Here is a 22,739-nt window from a genome sequence, read left to right as displayed (position 1 = left end):
GCCCCGGGTGGGGTGGGCAGAGCTGCGGATCCGGCGGGGGGCTGGCGGGGCCCGGGACCCCTCCCCAGCTGGCGAGGGTGGCACCCCCTTGCTGAGTATCCTCCGGGGAGCTGCCCCAGGGCAGACCCCCCCCCCCTCGGGGGGGGCGCCGGCTTCGAGGGCGAGACGCTTCCCCCCGAAACGGGCAGAATCGAGCCGGTGGGGATTATCGTCCCCGCTCACGAGCCCCTGCGGGACAGCAGGGAGCAGGCCCCTTTCCTTTTTAATAGCTGGCGGGGACGGTGTTGGACCGGCATCTCTACGAGGGAGCCGTTTGAGGGTGCCCGGGTGGTCCCCGCGGCGCATGTAGGCGCAGCAGCCGCAGCCGTGCAAAACGGGGCCCCTTCCCAAAAGCTCTTGCCTCAAAGGAGGCAAGGAGCGGTTGCAGACCGGAGCGTGGGAAAACACAGCCAGGTACCGAGGCAGCTTAGGGCAGTGATGCTGGGCCGCGGGGATGTGGCACCCAGGGTGCCTGGAGACCCTCTCTGGGGTGCTGCGGGGTGCCACGCGGTTGGCCGTGCACAGGGTTGGCGCAATAAACCCAGAGTTTTCCGGCAGGAATTAACGGTGCTAAAACCACGCTGCCCTGCTGCGGTTTTGCCGAGGCCTTTGCAACAGAAGAATGGCTCTGGCAGTTTTTGGCAGTCAGAAAAAGAGCGAAAAGAAGAGCTGGTGTTTTTTAGCAAGCCTAACGAGGGGGGCCTCCGGCCTAAAAAGCTCGGGAACGGTTTGCAGAAACCTGGGTCGATGCTGAGAGGCCCTGGGGGTGCGGCGGGAGCCTGTTTTGCTCTTCTCTCTCCTCCCTGGAGAGGAGCAGCCTCGCGCTGTGAGCTGCAGTCCCGAGGCGACACGGGCCCCGTTGCCGTCTCCGACCTCTCCTCCTCCTCCTCGTTTCAGAAGCACGAGTTCTTCGTGGACATGACCTGCGAAGGCTGCTCCAGCGCGGTCACTCGCGTCCTGAATAAGCTGGGAGGTGAGTGGCGCTGCGCCAGGCCTGGGAGCCAGCGGCGGGTTGCGAAGCGTGGCGGCGAACTTGCTGCTGCTGTTGGTTTACATCCCAGCCTAGCAGCCGGGCGCAGCAGCCACGTGGAGGCCTCTGCATCCTCCCTGCTCCTTGGCAGGGGCTGGCGCAAGGGCCCTGCCCTCCGCCCTGGCTCGCGCTCTCCATCGCACGGCACGCTGGACCAGGCTTGCCGGTGCAGAAGGAGGTCGAGGGTGGCCTCAACCTGGGCACGTCCGGGAGGCTCCAGGGAGCCTGCTGGATCCTCTGCGGAGAGAAACGTGCCCAAGCACACCAGCATCTCCAGGCATGAAGCAGAAGCCGCAGGAGGCGGATGGGAGCTGGTGCAGGGCCCTCCTGGGAGATGGAGCCCACCCCCAAAATACATCCCCTCGCCAGGCCTGGGGAATGGGGCTGGCCCTGCAGAGTGCCCCCTGCCCGACTGGATCCCCCTTGGGCTCGGGAAGGAGCGCAGAAGCGGGTGCTGTGGGTGTAGCATCCCCCACCCCAGAGACTCGCCTTGCCCCTCGCCCTGCTGCCATGGCAAGTGGTAAGCCAGTAACTAATTATTAATCTTGCAGCAGACTCCCGTGACCCTGGGCGCAGTGGGGGAGGAGGGCAAAGCTGCCTCGTGACAACAGGAAATTCCAGTCCGGTTTCCCTTCCTGCAGAGCAGGGGAGCTGTGGGCCTCTGCGGACTGGCTTGGTCCCGAGGGCAGGAGGAAAAGCCGCTGGTGCCTGGGTGCACCCCCAGCCCAGATGGCAGCGAGGTCCCGAGAGGGGCAGGCTGACCTGTCCAGCCCGCTGATCAAAGAGGCTGCTTTCCTTTCTGCTCCTGGAAAGCAACCCCACCCTTCTTCTTGGCTTCGGGGAGAGCCGTACCAAGCCAGCAGCCTTTCTCAGCTATCCCACGTCGGTTCTTCGGCCAAGCTGACCAGGCCTTTAGCTGGAGAGCTAGCCCTGCGTGCAGCTCCTTCGTGCAGGCTGGCTCCTCATCCTGTATGCAGGACCTGGGGTGGTTTGGTTGTGCAGAAGCCTCCTGCCGAGCTGTGTTTACCGTGAGAGCCGGGCTGCAGTCCCCACAAACCAGGCAGCAGCCCGGTAGAAGCAAGGCACACGAAACCGGTAACCGATGAGCAGAGGCAGCCCCGACGCCGTGGAGAGCGTGCGCAGCAAATGCGGCTGCAGCCCGGATGCCTGGCTCTCGCCGGGCCTGGTTGCGCACGCCTGCTTCTCTCTGGCCGGCTGTGCTGGAGGCAGAGCAAGACAATACTCTGGTTCCTGCCAGCCGGGAGACAGTCCATCCCTCTGAGCCTCTCGCTGATGTAGCAGCTTGCTGCATCGGAGAGTGAGGAAGGCCTTTGGAAGGAGCAGGAAGGAGCCTGGCTACTCATCTTTCTTGCCTGGTGGGACTTATATGGGGCCCCGATAGCACATGTCAGCTGGTATCCCCAGTTTCTGGGCACAGTGTTGTTAATTAAATGCATGCCCTGGCTGTTTTTGAGATCCCTGCTGCTACAGAAACCAAGTTCCTGTGTTCAGTCTCGAGCCCTTGTTCCCCTTGGCCAGCTGCTTTGAACTTTCTGTTGTTTCTAATGATGTGTCTGCACCAAGGGGACAAGGATGTCTAGTGGTGAGAGGGAGGGAACTGGGTTTTGCCATTTGACTTTGGGGGAAGGCTGTGTTTGCCTGTGTGCCTCAGTTTCCCCACCTGTCAAGGGTTTGTTATTGAAGAATGCACTGCGCCCCCCTAGCATTTCCCAGTAGACTCGTGGAGGAGGTGGGGGCTGAGGGGGTCAGCCCTCCAGTGACAAATCCTAGAAAAGCCTGCCTGGGCCTGCTTCCTACAGGTAGGCGTTGTGCGGCTTCAGGCAAGGGAAGAGACCCTTGGAGAGGAGAGGCAATAAAGAATTGCAGTGGAGGGGAATTGCAGTAGAGGGAGATTCAAAGAGAACGCAACATATTGGAGGATTGGACCAAAAGAAATCTCATGAGGTTGAATTAGGACACGTGCAAAGTCCTGCACTTAGGGCAGGACAATCCCCTGCACCGGTGCAGGCTAGGGGTGACGGGCTGGGCAGGAGCTCTGCAGAAAAGGACCTGGGGGGACTGGGGACAATAAGATGGAGATGAGCCAGCAGTGTGCCCGTGTTGCCAAAATGCTAATGGCGTCCTGGGCTTCATTGGTAGGAGCATTGCCGGCAGATGGAGGGAGGTGATTCTTCCCCTCTATTCGGTACGGGTGAGGCCACATCTGGAGTCCTGTGTCCAGTTTTGCGCCCACTCCCCCCCCCCCACCTCCTGCCCGGCTGCAGCCACTTGTAACACTGGAGCACATTTGGATTCGGATTTGGGTTCAGGCTGCAGCCACCACGCGCACCTGGTGTGCATGCAGGGGTGTGGCCAGCTGGGCTAGTATTTAGAGCCCAGGCAAGGTGGGGCAAGCACCCCCTGGCTCAGAGGAAGGTCCTCCCTGAGCCAGGATCAGCTCCATCCAAACCACTTTGCAAAAGAGACTGGAGGGTGCTAATAGCAGCTTTCAGCTCCTTGCAAGGGGGCTGCAAAGAGGATGGAGCTGGGCTGGTCTCAGTGGGGGCAGGTGGCAGGACAAGGAGCAATGGGCTCAAGCTGCAGCAAGGGAAGTTGAGGTTGGATATTAGGAAAAGGTTTCTCCCTAGGAGGGTGGTGAAACACTAGAACAGGTGACCCAGAGAGGGGGTGCAGTCTCCATCCTTGGAGGTGTTTAAGTCCCGGCTAGACAAATCCCTGGCTGGGATGATGTAGTTGGGGCTGGTCCTGCTTGGAGGAGGGGGTTGGATGAGATGTGACCTCCTGAGATCCCTTCAACCCTCATTTTCTATGATTCTACGATTATTTTATGTGGGGCGTCATGAACTGGAGAGGACTTAGCTCCTCATCTCTGGGGTCGCTTCTCCCCCTCCCAGGCGTCCAGTTTGACATCGACCTGCCCAACAAGAAGGTGTGCATTGAGTCAGAGCATAACATCGACACCTTGCTGGAAACGCTGAAGAAAACTGGGAAGACCACCAACTACCTGGGGGAGAAGTGACCCTGGAGACAGGATGGAGGGTCTGGCTTCCTCGGTGCTGCCAGGAAGGTCAGTCTGGTGCCAAGAGGCTCCTCTTGTCCGGTCCATGACTACCACGGTTGTGCCCAGGGGGGTTGAAGTGGTGTTGTGCAATGGGAGAACAGGGCTGGTGCATGGTCCCACGTGGAGAGCTGAGCTGTGGTGCTGGCAAGGTGGGCTTAGGGAGAGGTCCGACTTGCCTTGACCTTTCTCTGCATCTTCACCCCATCCTAAGCACCATAGGCACTCCCTGACCTGGCTCCGGCGAGCACAGGGAGCTTCATTTTTGCCGCCAGCACCTGGAGACGAGGCCAGGTCATGACCATCTTTTGTGCCCTTTCTCCCTACATATCCCTGCCCTTTATTTCCGGCCCCCTAGACCCAAGTAACTCTTTCTGTGGCTGGTGGGAACAGCCAAGCAAGGCTCTGAGTGGCCTGCTCTTGTCGGGGTTGCAAGAATACCAGCTCAGCCCCAACCCATGCTTGCCAAAAATGCCCCTCTCTGAAAACAAACACGCCAAAAGAGCCCTGCCAGCCGAGCGTGCCGGTCCCCAGGGCAGAGGCAGCTCTCTAAGGGAGGATGCACTCAGCAAAACAAGGGCCTGGGGACTGGCTGGCCCAGGGGGTTGCTTGTTAGCTAAGGAGCTGGTCGTCACATCTGTAGCCTCGGGGAGGGCTGGAGCTCACCAGGGGCAGGAGAAGCAGCACTAGGTGACTTCGCCTTAAATGGTCTCATTGAAATGAGGTCTTGCGGTGGGTCTCGCGCCTGCCATCTAGTCTGGGAAACCACCGTGGCGTGCTCACTTCGTTAGGCCATTCGCCGGCATGGACTGAGCGCCCTTCCTGCAAGAGGGGGTGTCTCCCAGACAGACCCGGAGGGGCTGGGGACGACTGTATTTGTTTCTGCCACATGCTGCGCTGACAGTATCCGACGTTGCACCTTGGCATGTGCCGGCTGGATGGAGGTCTTGTTTGTATTCACCAAGCAGCACTGTTTTAACAGACGGGATTTCATTTTCAGTCAGGTCAAGCCATGCAAGGTCCTAACATAGATGGCCTTAAACATTTAACCCTTGCTCGGATCCTTTTGGTTTGCATCAGCCAATTCCTGGATTAAGATGGAGGATTAAGCCGGTTTAAGTGTATCTATTAGACGCTTGCATGGCTGGAAGTCGGGGGCTTACACACGGGTTGTGTTAAATCGTGCATCGCGGCTACTCAAGACAAGCCCTGATTCTTACAAAATAAGAAAAGTCCTGGCTTGAAGCAGATGTCACCGGTAACATCACATGGCATCCCAACAGACCTGAGTTTCATGTGGAAAGAAGAGCCTGTAGGCAGGGGAGATTTGGAAACCAAGGTCTCCTTTGAGTTGGCCCCCATACCATTGATCAACTGTGGGAGCTTGGACAGGTCGTTCTACACTGATCCTCAGTTCCCCATCCATAAAATGGGAACAATGCCTGCTTGCTTTGCAGGAAAGTATGGAGGACTCTCTGATTTCCAGGCTCTCTGAGCTCTGACATGTCTGCTGGCTGTTAATAGGAGAAGCAGGTGCTCACAACACCTGAAGATGAGGTCCCCTCCTATTAGAAGAGGGCCCTGGCCATGCAAAGCCTGTACCAAGCAGATTATCAGCATCGCGTTTGCTGCTGTTAAGTTCAAGTATGTGCTGTCCTCAGGAAATCCTTTATCTGCTCGTGTCCCAGGGAGCCCATGAGAGAAATGCAGCTGAAGGATCCTCATAGAAAATTCAGGCTGGAAGGGACCTCAGGAGGTCACATCTAGTTCAAGCCCCTGCTCCAAGCAGGACCAGCCCCAGCTACATCATCCCAGCCAAGGCTTTGTCTACCCGGGCCTTAAAAACCCCCAAGGACAGAGACTCCACCACCTCTCTGGGTCACCTGTTCCCGTGTTTTACTACCCTCCTCATGAGGAAATTCTTCCTAATCTCTAACCTAAACCTCCCTGGCTGCAACCTGAGCCCATTGCTCGTTGTCCCGTCATCCTCCACCACTGAGACCAGCCCAGCTCCATCCTCTTTGCAGCCCCCCGGCAGGGAGGTGAAGGATGCTATTCAATCCCCCTCAGTCTTCTCTCCTGTAGACTAGATAAGCCCAGTTCCCTCAGCCTCTCCTCATAAGTCATATCCCTCAGCCCCCGAACCATTTCCATTGCCCTCCACTGGACTCTCTCCAATGTGTCCACATCCTTTCTGCAGTGGGGGCCCAAAACTGGACACAGGATCCAGATGTGGCCTCCCCAGTGCTGAATAGAGGGGAAGGATCACTTCCTTCAGTCTGCTGGCGGTGCTCCTACCGATGCAGCCCAGGATGCCGGTCGCCTTCTTGGCACAAGGGCACACTGCCGGCTCCTGTTCAGCTTCTAGTCCCCTGTCCCCCCAGGGCCTCTTCTACAGAGCTGCTGCCCAGCCCCTCGCCCCCAGCCTGTCCCGGCGCAGGAGATTGCTTCCTCCTAAGTGCAGGACCGTGCATTTGTCCTTGTTGAACCTCAGGAGATTTCTTTTGGCCCAATTTGTCCAGTTTGTTGAGGTCGTTGGCTGGACCAGTCATTGCTGGCGGGTGGGTGGATTTTCTTTCAGGCATGGCCGGGAGGGGGCAGCCTCGTCTCACTTTTCTCCCCCTCCCTTGTTTCTGCAGGACCAGCGTAGGGCTCCAGGAAGACGGTGGCTGACTATTTACACTTCTGCTGATACCCCTTTCCTCTTGACCTGGGTTCCCCTACCAGCTGCTGGAAAGAAGAAGGCTAGAAAGGAAGAAGACACCCGGAGGAAAAAGCCCATCGTGCAGTAAAATTCCCCTCTTGACATGTTAGAGCTCTTGGTGCAAACTCCCTCTCCGGCCCTGCAATAAAGGAAGGAGCTGCTTCTCTTTTTCATGGTGGGTCGCAGTGTCCCCCTGTTTTCTTCAGGCGCTTTGGTGAGGAAGGGTCCATGAAAATAAGGAATCACATCTTCCTTAAGACCAGTTCTCCCAGCTTCTGGTGGCCACAGCTTCACCTTGCTTTCCCCATCTCCAGAAAGCTGAGCTCTAGCGCTGTCTAGGCCAGGAGTTAAATGAATTAGCATCCCAGCAGCAGCTTCTTTCCATTGCAGGCGTGTCACGCCCTCCGTCAGGGGCTCTGGATGCGCTGGGACAACAGTGTCATCCCCTTGCTTTTTTCTCCTGCCCCAAACAGGCTTCATTCGTTATATTGTATAATTACACAATATATTTGTATATTGCTGTTGGTTGCAGAGGCCCCAGTAGGCACTTGCACCCCATAGTGCCAGGTGCTGTACATGCACGTGGTAAGAGACAGCCCCGGCTCTGATAGTAATTACACACTCGGGAGGGGAAACTGAGGCACAGGCCTGTGAGGGGAGGTGAAGTAGCCTCCAGGGGTTAAATGGCAGGTCAGTGATGAAACTAGGGCTCCCTGGCTCCCAGGTTATCGTCCTCTCCACAAGCCTGCCCTGCTTCTATGCTGTGCCAGGGGCGGTCGGCTTAATTGAGGGTTTACTTGTGATACCATGTTGTAGGCTACCTGTGTGTCCCCTTCCCCCACCTGCTACCTCCTCACAGCCTCAGGGGCTGGGCCCTTCCTTGTTCACTGTCCCCAGCCATTATGGCCAAGCCCCCTTTTTCCTGACATCACCCAGACTAGGATGACTCATGGATGGTGTGTCAGTGACTGCTTCCACTGCACCGCTGCGTTTCCCCCAGCAGCAGCAGGCCCCTTCAGGGCAGAGCACATGCTTGTGGGTGAGTGCCTGGGTTTCTTAGGTATCCGGGTTATAGCCATATTGATCTAGAGGCAAAAGGAATCAGGACTCACGGTAGAGGTGATCTCTTTTATTAGACCAACTAGATTTTTGCCAAAAAAAATGTCTTTAACTGCAATTTTGATTGCAATGTTAATTTCATTGCAGTGCATCTCATTGAATTTAATTGCAATTTAATTTAATTTTAATTACATTGCAACATTTCTTTAATTTGCAAAAAAGCTTTCAATCAAAGAATTTTTTTTGCAAAAATCTAATTGGTCTAATAAAAGAGATCACCTCTACCATGAGTCCTGATTCCTGGGTTTCTTAGTGCAGCCTTTGCTGGCAGCACAGTGTTGACCCATTTCCTAGCTCCTCGCAGGAGCAGAGCCGGCAGCCTAGGCTGTGATCTAGCTTCTGTTCCCAGAGTCCTTTTCAGTCACCGCTGAGTTTGTCTGCCGGTGTCTGAAGCTGAAACCGTCAAGCTGAGCTTGTTTTACAGGCCTCTCGAAGGCAGAGGATCGACTCAGGTTTGAAGGCCGTCGTGACTTTGCAGTGATCGCTTTCCGTGTAGTTTTAATGCTGTGCTGAAAGCCCTGGCTCTGCTCTGGGGGGACTTGAGCTCAAAGGGGGTGGACACACGCACTAACTTTCTGATGCTTAAGCCGACTTAACTTTTTCGAGTCGACTTAGCATACACGTGTATGTGGAGCAGAGCTGACTTAAGTGTGGCACAAGATAATACACCTTCAAGCCCCTGGGGCTGCTCCCTGGTCTTCCATTTGCACGCTCAAGCCACGACCGGGTGCAGCCTGCCCGACTGACCAGCAAATGGACAGGGTGGGACAATCCTTTGCCTCGTGGATGGTGTGAAGGGACCACGGGGCAACCTGGGCTGTTTCTGAGTGCAGGACAGCCGTCACGTGCTTGCTGGGTCATTGCGTAGCAAAGGACTGGGCCGTCTTACACAGCGCTCAGACCTGAGCTGGGTATGATGAGCTTCCTACGGCACTTGGGGTTTTCTGTGATGTATCGCTTTCCCCGGGGCAATAACCAGGGGCTTTGGGACCTAGCTTCTTTGGTAAAAGTGCAGGAAATCAGACCTGGCTTGGTCCTTAAGCTGCAGCAGGCCTGTCTGGGGCAGGAGCCGGAGAGCCCCCTGGGCAGGGATTAAGCTGAGTGTAGCAGGGGGAGCTCCTGGATCCTAATGCTGGATCCTCCGTGCCTGGCTGCAGCTGGCACAGCGTCGCTGGAGCCCACGTGCCGTGCTCGCCTTCCCTGTGCCTGCCTTGGGGCTTGATAAATGCCTCTGAATCTACCTAGCAGCAGGCGCTCATTATCTCGGGCTGCTGCTCTCTTTCCCCTGCCATTAACTCTTAATGAGAACAAAACCCTGTCATTACGGCCTCTGTAATTTCCCCTCCCTGCGCTCCTCGGCTGGGCTCCTGCAGCCGCTTGAGAAGCTGCGACGATGCCAATGCCAGTTGTTTCCGCTGGCAGCGAATGTGCCCGGCCCTGGGATTCGTCGAGGCGGGTCCTTTCCTGGGCGGATGCATGGGTGGGCTCCCTGGGTGTTTTCCAAGCATTGGAGGCAGGGGCGGTATCAGCCCAGGCACTGCCCACCCTGCCCCGCTGTGTCTCAGTACAGCTGTGCTAACCCCTGGAGAAGGGCAGCGGGTGTCCATCCTTCTCGGCGGGGTCTGTCCAACAGGTGCAAGCCGAGGGGGATCTCAGAAAAAGTCTCTCCCGTTGTCAGCCCCCGAGACAGCCGCCTCCCGCGGGTGTCGGAGCCAAGCCAAGGGTGGTTACCGCTGTGCTGGTTTCCGTCCGTGGCCTCGGCCGTCTTCGCTCACTCGAGGCATGAGTCCTTGCCACACACTTCAGCCCCTGCCTGGGGCTAATCCAGGCCCCTAGCACTGCCCGATTCAAATCCCTGTATAAAGGAGGGGGTCGGAGCAGGCTTCCCCCTGGTCCTGCCCCTGGCTGTGGTGGAGACGGGCTCTCTATCACCCCTGCCACGGTCAGGGTATGTGCCCCCACCCCTTAAATCCAACTGGTGCTTGGTCATTGGTGTGGATCTCTCTATTGCACGCTCCTCACCCTCTCCCCTTGGGACAGGACAGAGGGAAGTCTTGAGGGCCCCTGATCCCATTAGGCTGTGGAGGTGGGCAGAGAAGCAGGGCTCCCACCCCCCCACCCAGCACAGAGGTGCTTGCAAACCCTGGCTGAGGAGCTGCTTGTCCCCACATCCTGGAGGAATCGGGGAGATTACAGCTCGGAGCGGCGCTGCTCGCAGGACGAGGCAGCCGGGCACAGCCCGGGTGCAGAGACACGGCTGCCCCCGTCCCCCCTTCCCAGATTGTGCGCAGCCTTGCACGCTTATCGAAGGAACGTGGCGTTCCACCCCATCCCGGTAGCGGTCCCAAGGCTGCCCTTTCTCCCCCACTCAGGCTCCCCTGCTTTCTGATAAGATAAGGAGAGCTGCAGAAAATGCTTTTCTTTCAAGTGCCTGGAAACCGAGCTGGTTGGTGGCACGGCCTCTCCGTGAGCTCAGCCCTCCAGGGTCATACCATGCAGGCCCGTTGGAAGTCTCCCATCCCCTCTGATCCTCGCTGCCACGCACGTGCATTTGCACAGACCTGCATCTGGGCTACCCAGGAGAGCACTCCATTCGCCGCTATGCCTGAAGAAGGGTGTTTGTGCCTTAAAGCTTGCAAAGAACCATTTTTCCAACTCTTTAGTTGGTCTAATAAAAGAGAGCACGTCTGCCCAAAGAACCTTGTCTGCCCATTTGAAAACACCCTCAAGGCTAGATAATGAGACCTTTGCTTGCATGCATGGGAAGGGCTCTGGCCTGATTACACGTGGAACGAGCAGAGGGGGGATGCTGGGAGTCTAAACAGAGCCCGGGATGTCGGATCCAGCGCTCAGGGCTGTTTATGGAAGGCTTTAGAGGAAAACGCTGACTCCTCAGCAGAGCCTAGGGTGAAAAATTTCCATGTCGAGAAAGCCTGCAGCATTTGCAGACTGGGGGGAGGAGCGGGGGTGCAAACATGGAGCCGAATGGGAGGGAACGGAGAAAGGGGACATTCATGCGGAAGCTCAGCAAAACCCTCCCGCCGCGGTGAGGAGCCAGCGGTTTCCCGTCCCCCCGAGAGGCTGACGCTATGTCCTGTCAGCCCGCCAGCTCTCCGGAGGGGCCCCTCTGCAAACCAGGCCCAGGCGCAACCCTGCAAAAGTGGTGTCCGGAGCCGGTCCTTCCCGCTGGGGGCGAGAGGAGGGTCATCAGGTGTAATGAGTGCGTCCCCGCTCTGCGAGGTGAGCCCACATCTGGCAGGGAGCCGGGGCAACCGGAGCAGCCTGAGGTCTGGGCGGAGGTCTGGCTAAGCTCCTCTCTGGACCAGACCTAGCTCTTCCCTTTCTGCCTGGGGAGATGATTGTCCCTTGGGTGGAAAGACATGAGGACCCCAAAGCCTTGTGCCCATGAAAAGGAGTTATTCATTGGCTTTTCCACCCTCTCTCATTACCAGGCAGCCTTCTGGGTTATATGTAAACCCCAGAGCACGTGGATGAACCACCCAGGAAACAGGAGGATGTCCCGAATTGCGGCGACAAGGAGAAGGTGGCTTTTGGAGACCGATCGTCCTTCTGAAGGCGGGTGGGGAAAGGCAACGGGGTTCGGCTCTGGACATCTCAGGACTTCTTTCCTGGGGAACAAGCCTACCGGCCTATGGTCTCTAGAGACCCGAAGGCTGGCATCTGACCCGAGGGGATCCAGCGGATGGAAGGGCAGGGCTTGCCTGGCTCGGGCTCCTCCATTTCATGTTTAAATCGGGCTGGAAAAATAAAAAGCAACCCATCCGCCTCAGCACAGGGGACAGGTCGAGCGATACCTGCCATGCCAGTGTGTCCTCCCAGCTCCCCGGCATTGCTACGGGCCGGGAAGCCGGGGTGGGGTGCGCTGGCCTTGCCGGCAGGCTCACCCACCCCCTTCTCACATTGCTTCGACATTCCTGCGCGAGCCGTCACCCTGGCTGGTTGCCTCCCGAGCTCTCGAGAGGCAGCTCGAGGCCTTTCCACAGGGTATCGCTGCGTGTAAACACCCTTCCCGATTGCTCTCCAGCCCCGCGCTGAGCAGGCCAGCTATGACAGCTACCCCCACATAAGTTCATGATCCCTTCAAGGGGATGGGGAGCTGGGGGATGCCTCTCTGCACTGATCTCCACAACCCTTGAGATGCACCCAGCCCCACGGACATCCAGTCCTCGGTTGCAGAATACCCTCCGCCTGCCAGCCTGCAGACCTGATGAGACCCTTTTGGCACCGGATGCAGCGACTGGGTCTCTGCTATGCCTCCCAGTGCCACCCTGCCCCGGGGAACAGCCACACAGCAGGGGAACGAGGACATGCCACCACCAAGAGCAGCTGTTCGGAGCCTTGCCCCCCAAAGAGGTGCCAAAATCAGCAAGAGCACATCTGCTAACCAAGCCTAATGAATGGTGTTAGGAAGCGCACGCGGCCGCCAGCGTGCAAGGAGTTTATTTCAGAGCTCTTTTATAAACCGGGTCGGAAAGGTGGTCAGGATAAAAATAAAGAGCCCAACTCCTCTCCCCCAGGCCGCTGGCGAATGCGGCAGCGCTGGGCTGGGCTGTTGTTTTGCATCTCCTTTCTCCGGCAACTGCTGCCAGCACTGGCTCAGCACTTGGCGCCCCGCTCCAGCCGCAGAGAGTGAAGCTATTCAGCTGTTTTGCTAAAAGCAGATGGGAAAGGCAAAGAAAACAAAATCCAGCGAGCTGTAGAAATGCAGCTTTAGTGGCTGAACGCATTTGCAAGAGACAGCTCGCGCCCTGCGGCTTCCTTGGGCTGAGAGATCGTTTATCTGGCTGATTAGCACCCGGAAGTGGCATTCGGGGCAGCGGCAGGGAGCAGGTTGGGCAACATCTCTTGTGAACGAGCTGTACAAACAAAGGGTGCTAAAGGGTTGGGGCTAAGGCGCCGTGCAAGCATCTAGCTCGCTGGGTCTCCCCGGCAGAGCGTTTGCCGGCTATGCCAGGAAGAGCCGCTGTGCATTGCCAGCCACGTGTCATCCAGGCCAAGTCTTGGGGCAGGTACTAGTCTCTCATGTGGGCAAGGAAGGTAGCTCCTGAACTATCCACCGTGAGTTTTTGGTGAAGCAACCGATACTGGCTTCTGGATACCCTAGAGTCTGCTCCTGTCTGTGTTTGTGCCTGCTCGTGACGGTAGCAGTTTGTGCCTGAACGCTTGCGAAGAACAGTATTTCCACCGATTTAGTTGGTCTAATAAAAGATATTACATTTACCCAAAGAATCTTGTGTCCTTGGAAGACACTTCACGAACACCAGCACTCAGGCAGAGCTGGATTTTACCCTGTTAGGAGGCAGAGGAGCTGCCGGGACATTATTGAAAGCAGAATTAAACCTGCTGGGAAATGTTGCAATGTTCAAACCCTTCCAGATTGATCTGGCTGTCCCTGCAAGTACAGCATTCTTCATGCAACACACTCACTTGGATTTCGGGCCAGCCATGACTGTAAACAGCTGGACGACAACACGTGTATGGCCAATAGACCGTGTTCCCTCGCAGAAGGGAGAGCCAAGGGAGTGGAGGGTGTGGATAAGTACTCTCCTAGTTAGAGCAGGCAACCTGGTCCTCTCTCAGATCCCTATGCCCCTTTCTACCCAAAAGCCTTGTTTGCTGTCCTCAGGCAGCTGAGAGCAGGATTTAGTCAGGACAGCCCATTGTGAGCGGGTGAGCGCTGGGATTAGCTCTCATTGCACGCGCTGCTTGTTGAATGTGCCCTGCATGGCACTGAGAAATAATAGAGCAGGCTGGGCTGTTTGCTTATACTAGAAGTCCTGTACAGCACTTGTACACGTCACGAGAGTCTGGCACAGTCTGGCAGGACCTAGTGCTCTGTGCAGGCAAAGTTCAGAAAAGGGATAAGCTGAAGGGGGGGCTCCGCTGGGGGTGTATTGGCAGAAGGACCTTGTCTCAGCGTGTTGAGAGATAACTGTTTGGATTGCAGGCTGACGTGTCAGGGAGTTGGCTCCTGCCTCCCCTCTCCTCCGGCCCCCCAAAGCAGGCTCTTTTCCAGACCCTACAACAGTATTTCAGTGATAAGGTGCAGCCTGCCACATTTTGGTCACTACCTGCTAATGCTGTGGGGTGATGCTATAGATCCAATGTGTTCTCCTGGGCTTTACTTTCATCCCTTTTGCAGGAGTTGGAAGCTGCAGGAGCAGGCTCCGTGGCCCTTTGAAAACTAGAACGAACAGCTGGAAGTTTTTAGCCCTGAGCCCATCTAGGGAGGGGTTTTAAAGTCATTCCCAGGACAGTTGCTTGGAAGAGAGCTGACCCAGGGTGGGGGAGTGGGGCCAGCCAGCATGCTCTTCCTCCCAAGCAGCCTTTTCCAGCATCTGTCCCCTTTTGCCTAGGGCCCTCTGCTCACTAAGCTGTCCTGGAGCTCCACCCACTCCATGCATTGACCTGGTATTGCAGTGCTTCCAGGACCGGTGCAAAAAAAATTTTAAAAAAAAGCTGTCCTGGAGCCAGGCAAGAGTTGGCTTCATGCTATGTTCTGGCCTCCTCATTGCACCCCAGGACCCACAGCTTGTCCTTCACCAAAGACCAGCTGTGCCCATGCTGCAGCTCTTGCAGAGGGTCCAGCAGCAAGAAGAGTGTGGAGAAGGCTGACAGGTCTCTGGGACAGTTTCCGCTCTGTATGTAAGCAGCTGCATGGCTCCAGCTGCAGTCGGTGCGAGGAGGGTCGTGGGATGCTTTGGAAAGAGGCAAAGCAAGCAGAGGACTTGCTTCAGGTGGTAATATCATTCACTTCACCCGTCTGAAAAGCCAGGGGCCAGAGTGCTGGGTACAGCCAAGCAGAGAGTGGGTAGTCCTTCTGCCAATACATCCCCAGTGGAGCCCCCACTTTGGCTTATCCCTTTTCTGAGCTTCGCCTGCACAGAGGACCAGGTCCTGCCAGACCGTGCCAGACTCTCGTGACGTGTACAAGTGCTCTACGGGACTTCCTGTGTAAGCAAACACCCGCCGGAGGCTCCGCTGAGACCCACTCAGTTCATCTCACTGCAGTTGTGAACGGCTGGTGGAAACCCCATTCAGCAAACTGTGTTAGCATCCGGGGTGAACGAGCAGTGTAGCTGCCTCCGTAGCAAAGTGCACGAAACATTTGGTGTGTTGGAAGGCAGGAAGGGTTAACAGAACCAAACAGTCCCTTGAGCTGGCGTGGCCAAGGCACACCGGTTTCTTAACCAACAGTGCACGAGGGAATGATGTGGCTTCCTCACACCCAGCTTATTTGGACTCTCCAGCCTGAATGATCCTTTGCAACTGGGGCACCATGAGCCCAGAGCAAGGCCTGCCCTCCTTCCTCCCAGGTAAGACACCTTAGCTGCCTGGCTACGCTGCCCCTCTATTGTATCAGGTTGTTAGATTTTCTATCAGCTGAAATTTGGGGTTAGAGCCCTTCTTGATGTCATTTGCTTTCCTCTCCAAGAAACCCCATTACATCCAACCCACCCAGAACAGGCAAGTAGCATCTGGGTTGTTTATGGCGCGTACAGAGAGAAATACTGCTGCATTGTCACATACAGCTGCATGGCTGCAGTGGGGGAGGATGTAATGTCCATCCTGTTTTAATCCCTCTCCTCTCCCTGATGTAAAGTGGGCATTAGTGATAGCTTTATCTGGAGGATTTCACAGTGGCTCTCCAGAGACAATGCCGAGGGACATCAGAGATAGACATGACATTAGATAGACATTAGAGATAGACATGACAGCCTTTGGTGCCTTCTTTCTTGCTTTTGGCCCCTTTAAGAGATGCCGGTATGCACAACTCCACCACAGCAGGGAAAGCTCGACAGCTGCGTGCCTCAGCCCCACTGCTTCCCCGCCGGGGAAGGCAGCTCTCAGCCAGGGCAGCTGACCTCCCACGTGCACCCGATTTATTTATTTTTTGCAAAAATATTTATTTAATATTTTATAATATATATATACAACTCCACCTCCTGCTGCTGACTCCTTCGCCGAGACAAGCTGGAGGTGTGTTTATCGGTGTAGACGACCAAGGGAGACGGGTCCCTATGGAGGAGTCTGAGCTCGCTCGACCAAAATCAATCAGGAGCACTGCTGTCTTGCCTTCCCGCCTGCTATGGGGACCCCTTGGCATTCAGAAGCTGGTTGAATCCCTTGGGACCCCTCACGCAGGAAGGCGCTTTTAGGGAGATCTAACTGCAAGGTGATGCAAGATAAGCTTTGTTTCGCGGCCCCGCTGCTAGCCAGATGCACAAACAGCTCACACTGGCAGCACGAGCACTGCTGTGAAGACGTGCAAACCACCCCCCGCCTCCGCCAGCACCTCGGCCTCATGTCTGCTGCAAGTGCACCCGCATGCACCCCCCCCAAAGCAAATCTGTGCACTGTGGATCTGGGACTGATGTCTGGTTAGCATCAACGGTTACGGTAATAATAGCTCATCTGTGAGCCATACCAGTGGGGACGTGGCCTCCCGGGAGCCTGCTGCCCTCGGTGAACCACACCCTGGGGCGGCTCTCTTGCCACGCCCGGCTGCGGGGCAGGCGGCTCGGCCCAGCTGGCAGCTGCACGGGAAGGAGCTGGGGGTGGCACGGAGCAAACGCAGAGCGGAGACAGCCAGGACAACCGGCCGCCGAGGGAGGGGAGCAGGGGAGCAGGGTTCCCCCCATGCTGCAGGGGAAACCGAGGACAAGGAGACCGCATCGTGTGCGGCACCCCAGGGCTGTTTTCACCTCAAAATCCCTCTCCCTGTCCTCACCCGGGGTCTTGTTTCGCTCAAGACAACTCATTTCCCTCCTCTCCCTTCCCGCTGCCTGTTTAAGGAGGGTAACAGGACCCCACCTGCTGCGGAGGACAAGCCCCGGCCTGGCAGACACACACAGGAGAACAAGGGGCCCTGTCATTCAGGAGCTGCCAGCTCTCCGAGGCCCGGCGTCCTATCTTTGGACGTTACCGGGAGGCACGGCCCCCACCCAGGGATGCTCATCAACGTGCCTATTTAGGAGGGCCAGTGCCTGTTTATCGAAGCAAAATAGCCATCCCTTTGCCACCCCCACCACAGATGCTCTCCCAGCCAGGGGTCAGGAGGTGCAGACCTGGTCTGGCGGGGACGGTCTGTTCGCAGAAAAGCCATCCCAGGCTTTTGCCCCGTTGTTGCATCCCTCGCTCACACGGTGGAGAGCTGAGTTCGCACAGCCTCCAATGTGGCTTTGCTCCCAGCGAAGGGCACTACGTTATTGCACTGCTCTTGGTCCCCGTCTTAGCCCTGCTACCCTCTCCCCCCCATACAGGTCATCCATGGCTGCAGGCAGGATGGACCCAGCCCTCAAATCTCACCCTCCAAAGGGGCCTGGAGTGGAGGAGAGCCCCGGAAGAGGCTGGGAAGGGGAAGGCAGCCACCCCCTTATAAAAGCCCCGAGAAATGCAAAGGGGAATGGGAGCTGCACAGGCTGCACGGCGAGTTCGCAGAAAGGGACGTGGGCTGTTTGTCTCCGTTGTGGAAAGTGAGCTGCCTCTGGACTCAGCCTGCCCAGAGACCGTGATTCACCAGGGAGTCACCACGGCGGCTCCGTTCCTGCCTCCTCCAGGCAGGCTCCCACTGACATTGCTCCATCTGCCCTTGCTCGCCTCGAAGTACATCAGCTGCCCCATCACCAGCATTGCTCAGAGGGCAGCTGGAAACCCAGCGAGGCCACACAGAGCGCTCTTGGCTGTTCCCAGGCCAGGCCCAGCCATAAGCAACGGCAATTACTTAATTGCCATGTGCAATTACTTCTGCTCCGTAGTTCTGCACTGACTGTGGCCTCGTGCGTCGCCACTCCAACGCACTTGATCTCCTCGGGCGCATCCAGACGCGCAGCACGCGGCGCTGCAGATCTGTCTGCGGCATTGCACACATTGCACGTACGGGCATTCCCCGCACTGCTAATTTGCAGCATGGGGGGTGTCTGATCCTGGGAGATACTAGGTTCAAAAAAACCCATGCTACTAAAAAGCAGGGGGGTGCACGTAGCACCAGCACGTGCTGCCCAAAACTGGAGCCTGGCTGGCCAGACCTGCACTCCTGGAGGCCCCCAGCACCCCAGGTAAGGCCACTGGGGCCAGCCTCACTCACCCAACCCGGGGCAATGTGCCACGTGCCAGAGCATGCATGGCATGGGCATTCGCTGGGGACCGCTGCTGTTTGCCCCCAGGAAAACACACGTTCCTGCTCGTGGAGATGCGCTCCTAATTTCTAATTGCATTTCCCCTGGAGGTGAACACCTCTCACCGGCCACCCTCTCTTTAGGGCAGTGATTCTCAAACAGGGTGCCACAGCATCCAGGGTTGCCACCGGGTCCTTTGGTGGGTAACAAAAGCGGTGAGGAGATGAGCGTATGCCTGCCTGGCCAGTCCCCCACCCCCATTGCCTGGCTCATCTGGGAGGTTAGCACTATAATATATGAATCAGTTGTGGAAACGGGGGGACACTCAATTCACAGGAGTGATGGAGGGGGGCTTGGGTCCAGTGAGGGGTGCTTGAGCCCCAAAAGGATGAGAGGATTACTGCTCTAGAGACATGTCTGCAATGGCATGGTCTGGATCCAGGTGGGTAATGTGGCCTGTAAGAGTAGGAGCTTAGCTATAGACCTAAGCTCCTCTCTGAGTTTGGATCCAAATGGCCAAGTTGAAATTAAACCCCAGCTGGTTTGCCCTCATTGCTGAGTGAATGGCCTTGGGCTAGCCCAGCTGAGCGACCAACAGGCCCTCTCTTGCAGCAGAGATGTGCTGGAAGGAGCAGCACTTGAGGGTTAAGGTGGGGAGCGGATGAATCAGTGTGACTTCATTGGCTTCAGCGAGCCCAAGCTAGTTTGTCCGTGCTGCGAATCTGCCCCTGGAAACCGCGGGGTGCAGGGGAGCAATGAGCATCGTCTTCTTACCTGTGGCAACACTGCCGCCTGCTTCCCACGTGACGGATGGGCTTGCATGCCTTTCTGGAGGTCTCAGAGGATAAGTGAAAGGGCCAGGACCCAAAGCAGGGATTTCAAGAGAGCATAAGTCTTCAAAGAGTCAAAATCTGGCTGTCTCCCAGGTTGGGATCCAGGGAGGACAGGGGTGCTGAGGGCTGGGAAGGCAGCACTAAGGGATGTTGTCACGTGCTATTGTCACCTTCAGCTTGAAGACAGTCCCGATGTTTTGCCATAGTGCTGGGGGCTTGGGACTGATGTGGGTTATCATGCCCCAAGGCTCACGTTCAAGTGCTAAGTGAGCTCAGGAGTGGAGAGGAGCTCATCTGAGCCCGTCATCTGCGTCCCCAGCGTCGGCCCACGGGACCCGCCCCTCCAACCCGGAGAAGCAGGGGGCTGCAAGACCAAAGGTCAAAGGAAGCCGGGATGGAGGAGCATTGCAGCAGCAATGCTGGGATTCAGGAGAGGTGCTTCTGATCGGGGCACAAGCCTGACTGAGTAGGGGGTGTCGCACTACGTGATGCACTGCCGGTGGGGCTGTGTCAGGCCCTAGGGTGCCTGAGCCCTTCCTGGGGCTGTTAACATCCATTTCGTCCATCCTGCTCCCTGAGCTACACGTCCCCTTTGCATCGGATGCAACCCCTTTCTCCCCTGAGCTGGTCATCTAAGAGCAGCCTTGAGCGGCCCTGATACGGCGGACCAGAAATTCCCGTAAATCTCCGTGAGCTCTGAGCTGTCCCCAGCTCTTTGTAAAGCCACGGGGAACTCTTCCACCAGCCTCTTGCTTCCCGTCCTCCCTCCCGTCCCCCTGGAAGATAAAACTGGGGCTAGCCATGTGCCTGTTAAGCATCAGGTCTCCTGGGACGAGACTCTTGCCCTGAAATTCATGCAAAGAAACGAGGCTCCTTTGCTCGTTTGGTGAATCCCAGGCAGACAGAAAGGGCCGCATGTAGTAGGACCCTCGCTCCCCACAAGAAGGGGCAGGGAGCTCCTGCCCCGTTGGCCGATGTAATTGCACAATCAGGGCTAGTAGCTTTTTGCTTCTGCACAGGAACAGGGGTTAGCCGCCACGTATCTCGGTTATAATTATCCCCCTGGCTATGTCATTTGGTTCTCTTTGGAGGAGGTTTTAGCTGTAGGCCAGAGCAGAGCACATCAGGCATTTGCCACGTTGTCAGTACTGAGAGAGGTGGTTCCTTTCTTCCCCTGTCTTCCACCACCCCCCTTTGTAAAGAAGTTTTCCAGATGTTTTTTATCTGAACAAGGCAAGTACCAACAGCTGCATGATCTCAACATTTGGCTGGTGAAAAGGCACAACCAATCCACTGCAGAAAGCTTCAACTCTGCAGGGCCGGAGTGAGTGAAGTTTGGAAAGTATCCACAAAAAAAAATTTATTTTTTTTTTTGCAAAAATCTAGTTTGTCTAACAAAAGATATCACCTCTACCATGAGGCCTGAAGTTTGGAAGGACTTAAAAAGAGCCAATATCCAAGCATTGCTGTCCTCCCAAACCTCACAAAGGGGCTGTGGCTGGGTCCACTGCTAGTAGGCAGGGGTTGGTGCCAACATCTGCACAGCAGCACTAATGACTGGCTTTATTAAAGGCACTGAGGCATCTAAAGAAAGAGCCAGGTACGAGTGGGGCTCAGTGGGAGTCAGCTGCCGTGCCACCCTGGCATCCTCCATTGGGCTTCTATCGGCACCTGGATCCTCCGAGCCCTCCACCGCTTCAAGGACAGCGCAGAAGTGAACCTTGCTGCAGTTGTTTAACATGAAGTCTTTTAAGGCCAGGAACCCAAGAAGAATCCCCTAAAAGATGCCTTTTTCTGCCCAGCAACTCCATCCCTAATGACAGCAGGGGATAAGTGATGCACCGGCACTGCTCTGGGCCACAGAGATATATAGCACTGTACAGGTTTTCTTCGCTTTATGTGTACATGCGTTCCTGGAAAATGGTGCATAACTCAAATTTGCACAAAGGGAAGTGTATATCTTACACTTTACAATGTAAGATATAGGGATACATTTGAAGACTTTGACTGTACTGACCCCCAGACCCATTTCTACCACTTTTACAAGATAATTTTGGTACTCGCCAACAGCAGAGAGGGGTAGGAGATAAGTTAGCAGGATGCACAGAAGCCACAATGGGGCTGGCAACTACAGAAACCGGTGTCGCAGACGAGGAGCAGAGATCCGCATGGGAGACTAGATTTTGGTGTGCTTTGCTCCCACAATGCACCGCACAAAGCAGCTGACTGTGGGCTTCCACCACACCAATTGCATAAGAGTGAATTTATCTGGCATATAATGGATTTTTGTATAAAAAGGGCCATCGCATAAGAGCTAATTTGCACATACAGAACCCGCATAAAGCACAAGACCTGTATTGTGTTATCCAGCTTGGGTCCCCAGCACGGGCAGTCCAGTGCACAGCTTTTAGGACCCTTTCATTTGGTGAGCCAGCCATAGCGAGTCCAACCCTGGCAACCAGAGCAGATGACATGATCCATTTTCACTCAAATGGCCCCTTGCAGGGTCATTTCATCCTTCCCTGGGATCTATGCTTTCTCTAAGTAAAGCACGGCCAAGACAGAGAGACGGTATTACAGAGAGAGACAGCCCGCAGCACTGTGGGTTACTACGCAGGAGATTCAGATGAGCCTGGACTTCTGCTCTGAGACTCAGGGGCCGCGTCTACACGAGGCACCGACTGCGCGGTTGTTACTGTGCCGTCATTTAGTACTGGCATACCCAAGTACTACACGACTATGCAGCAACCCGTGCTACTGCATGGTAGCATCCCCGCATGGCTTCCTGGGGAGGCTGATCGTGCAGTAGCTCGTTGCTGCTGTGCAGTAGCATCGCGTCACGGTTTGCGCCTTGTGACACTACGGCTCATGGCTGCTGTGCGGTAAGCATCTCGTGTGGACGTGGCCAGGCAGGCGCTGTTATGGGGCTCTAGCATATTCAGGAATCAGTTCAGTGCTGCTGAGCTACATCAGTGTCTGGGCTACTACCATTCCCTTTGCTGGTCTCTCTCCCATACAGCGTGGCACTGTGGCGGGGCTGACCGCTGCATTATCCTATTTATTTGCCGTGGTGCTGCTGAACCGCAGAGGAGGAATGAACCTGGAAAGGCTCAGCAAGCCTGGTGAAACGCAAGCGCTCTCGCATCCGTGGGGGGAGACATCCATCCTCATGCTGAATACTCCCAGGGGTCCACGGGCATCCTGGCCAACGGGGCCCCCTCGGCCAGCTCATTCTTGCTGGTGAGTTACTTTGACCAAAGGGTGAAAACACCCAATGGGCGCTAAAGATACCAGAGTTTAACCCCCCTGGCAATTAATGGGACACCGACCTGTGCGGTTTGTTCTGTAAACAGCAGGGCACTCGGCAGCCCTATGTCATCCCCCATGAGGACTCCCACAGGAGGGAATAAACCATCTCATTGCACCGTGCGCAGTAGAAATGCTACTGGCATTGCAATAACGCGCTGCACAAGCCCGGCCTCAGATGCCCCAGAGACTTCATTCCTCTGGAAAACCCCCAAAGAACGGGCAAATTCCTTGCAGCAATGCGAGCCATCCCAGCGGGGCTCTTTCTGTTGAACGGTGGGATACGGGCTGCCACCTGCAGCTATTTTGTCCCTGGGAATCTTCCCGCAGGCCCGTTCCCCTCCAGTGCCACTTGATTACTCTGGTCTATCATTTGGATTGAAACTCAGAATAAATTTGGGGAGGAAGGGGAAGGGGGGGGTAGGACAGCCCACCAGAGAGATGGAGGCAGAGCGAGAAAGAGGGGAAAAAAAGAGGAGGAGACAGACAG

General features: G+C 56.2%; 1 protein-coding gene across 1 annotated transcript; it reads left to right on the top strand.

The window, feature by feature from the left end:
* Positions 1-771: 771 nt before the first annotated feature.
* Positions 772-7,027, top strand: ATOX1 (antioxidant 1 copper chaperone). Its single transcript, XM_019535256.1, has 3 exons — positions 772-1,012; positions 3,985-4,157; positions 6,788-7,027. The coding sequence occupies exons 1-2, from the start codon at positions 787-789 to the stop codon at positions 4,107-4,109; spliced, it is 351 nt and encodes a 116-aa protein (XP_019390801.1). The 5' UTR covers positions 772-786; the 3' UTR covers positions 4,110-4,157; positions 6,788-7,027.
* The last annotated feature ends 15,712 nt before the right edge of the window (positions 7,028-22,739 follow it).

Source organism: Crocodylus porosus, unplaced genomic scaffold (assembly GCF_001723895.1).
Source record: "Crocodylus porosus isolate Cpor-Errol unplaced genomic scaffold, CroPor_comp1, whole genome shotgun sequence".
Classification (NCBI taxonomy): Eukaryota; Metazoa; Chordata; order Crocodylia; family Crocodylidae; genus Crocodylus; species Crocodylus porosus.
The sequence above is the reverse complement of the archived record's forward strand: the minus strand, read 5'-3'. Positions and strand labels throughout refer to the sequence as shown.

What these genes read in the sequence shown, in the direction of transcription:
- ATOX1 (XM_019535256.1), top strand. Translation starts at nt 787, where the DNA reads ATGCTGAGAGGCCCTGGGGGTGCGGCGGGAGCCTGTTTTGCTCTTCTC. An exon ending in CGTCCTGAATAAGCTGGGAG is followed by an intron (nt 1,013 to 3,984) that starts GTGAGTGGCGCT and finishes TCCCCCTCCCAG; the next exon opens with GCGTCCAGTTTGACATCGAC.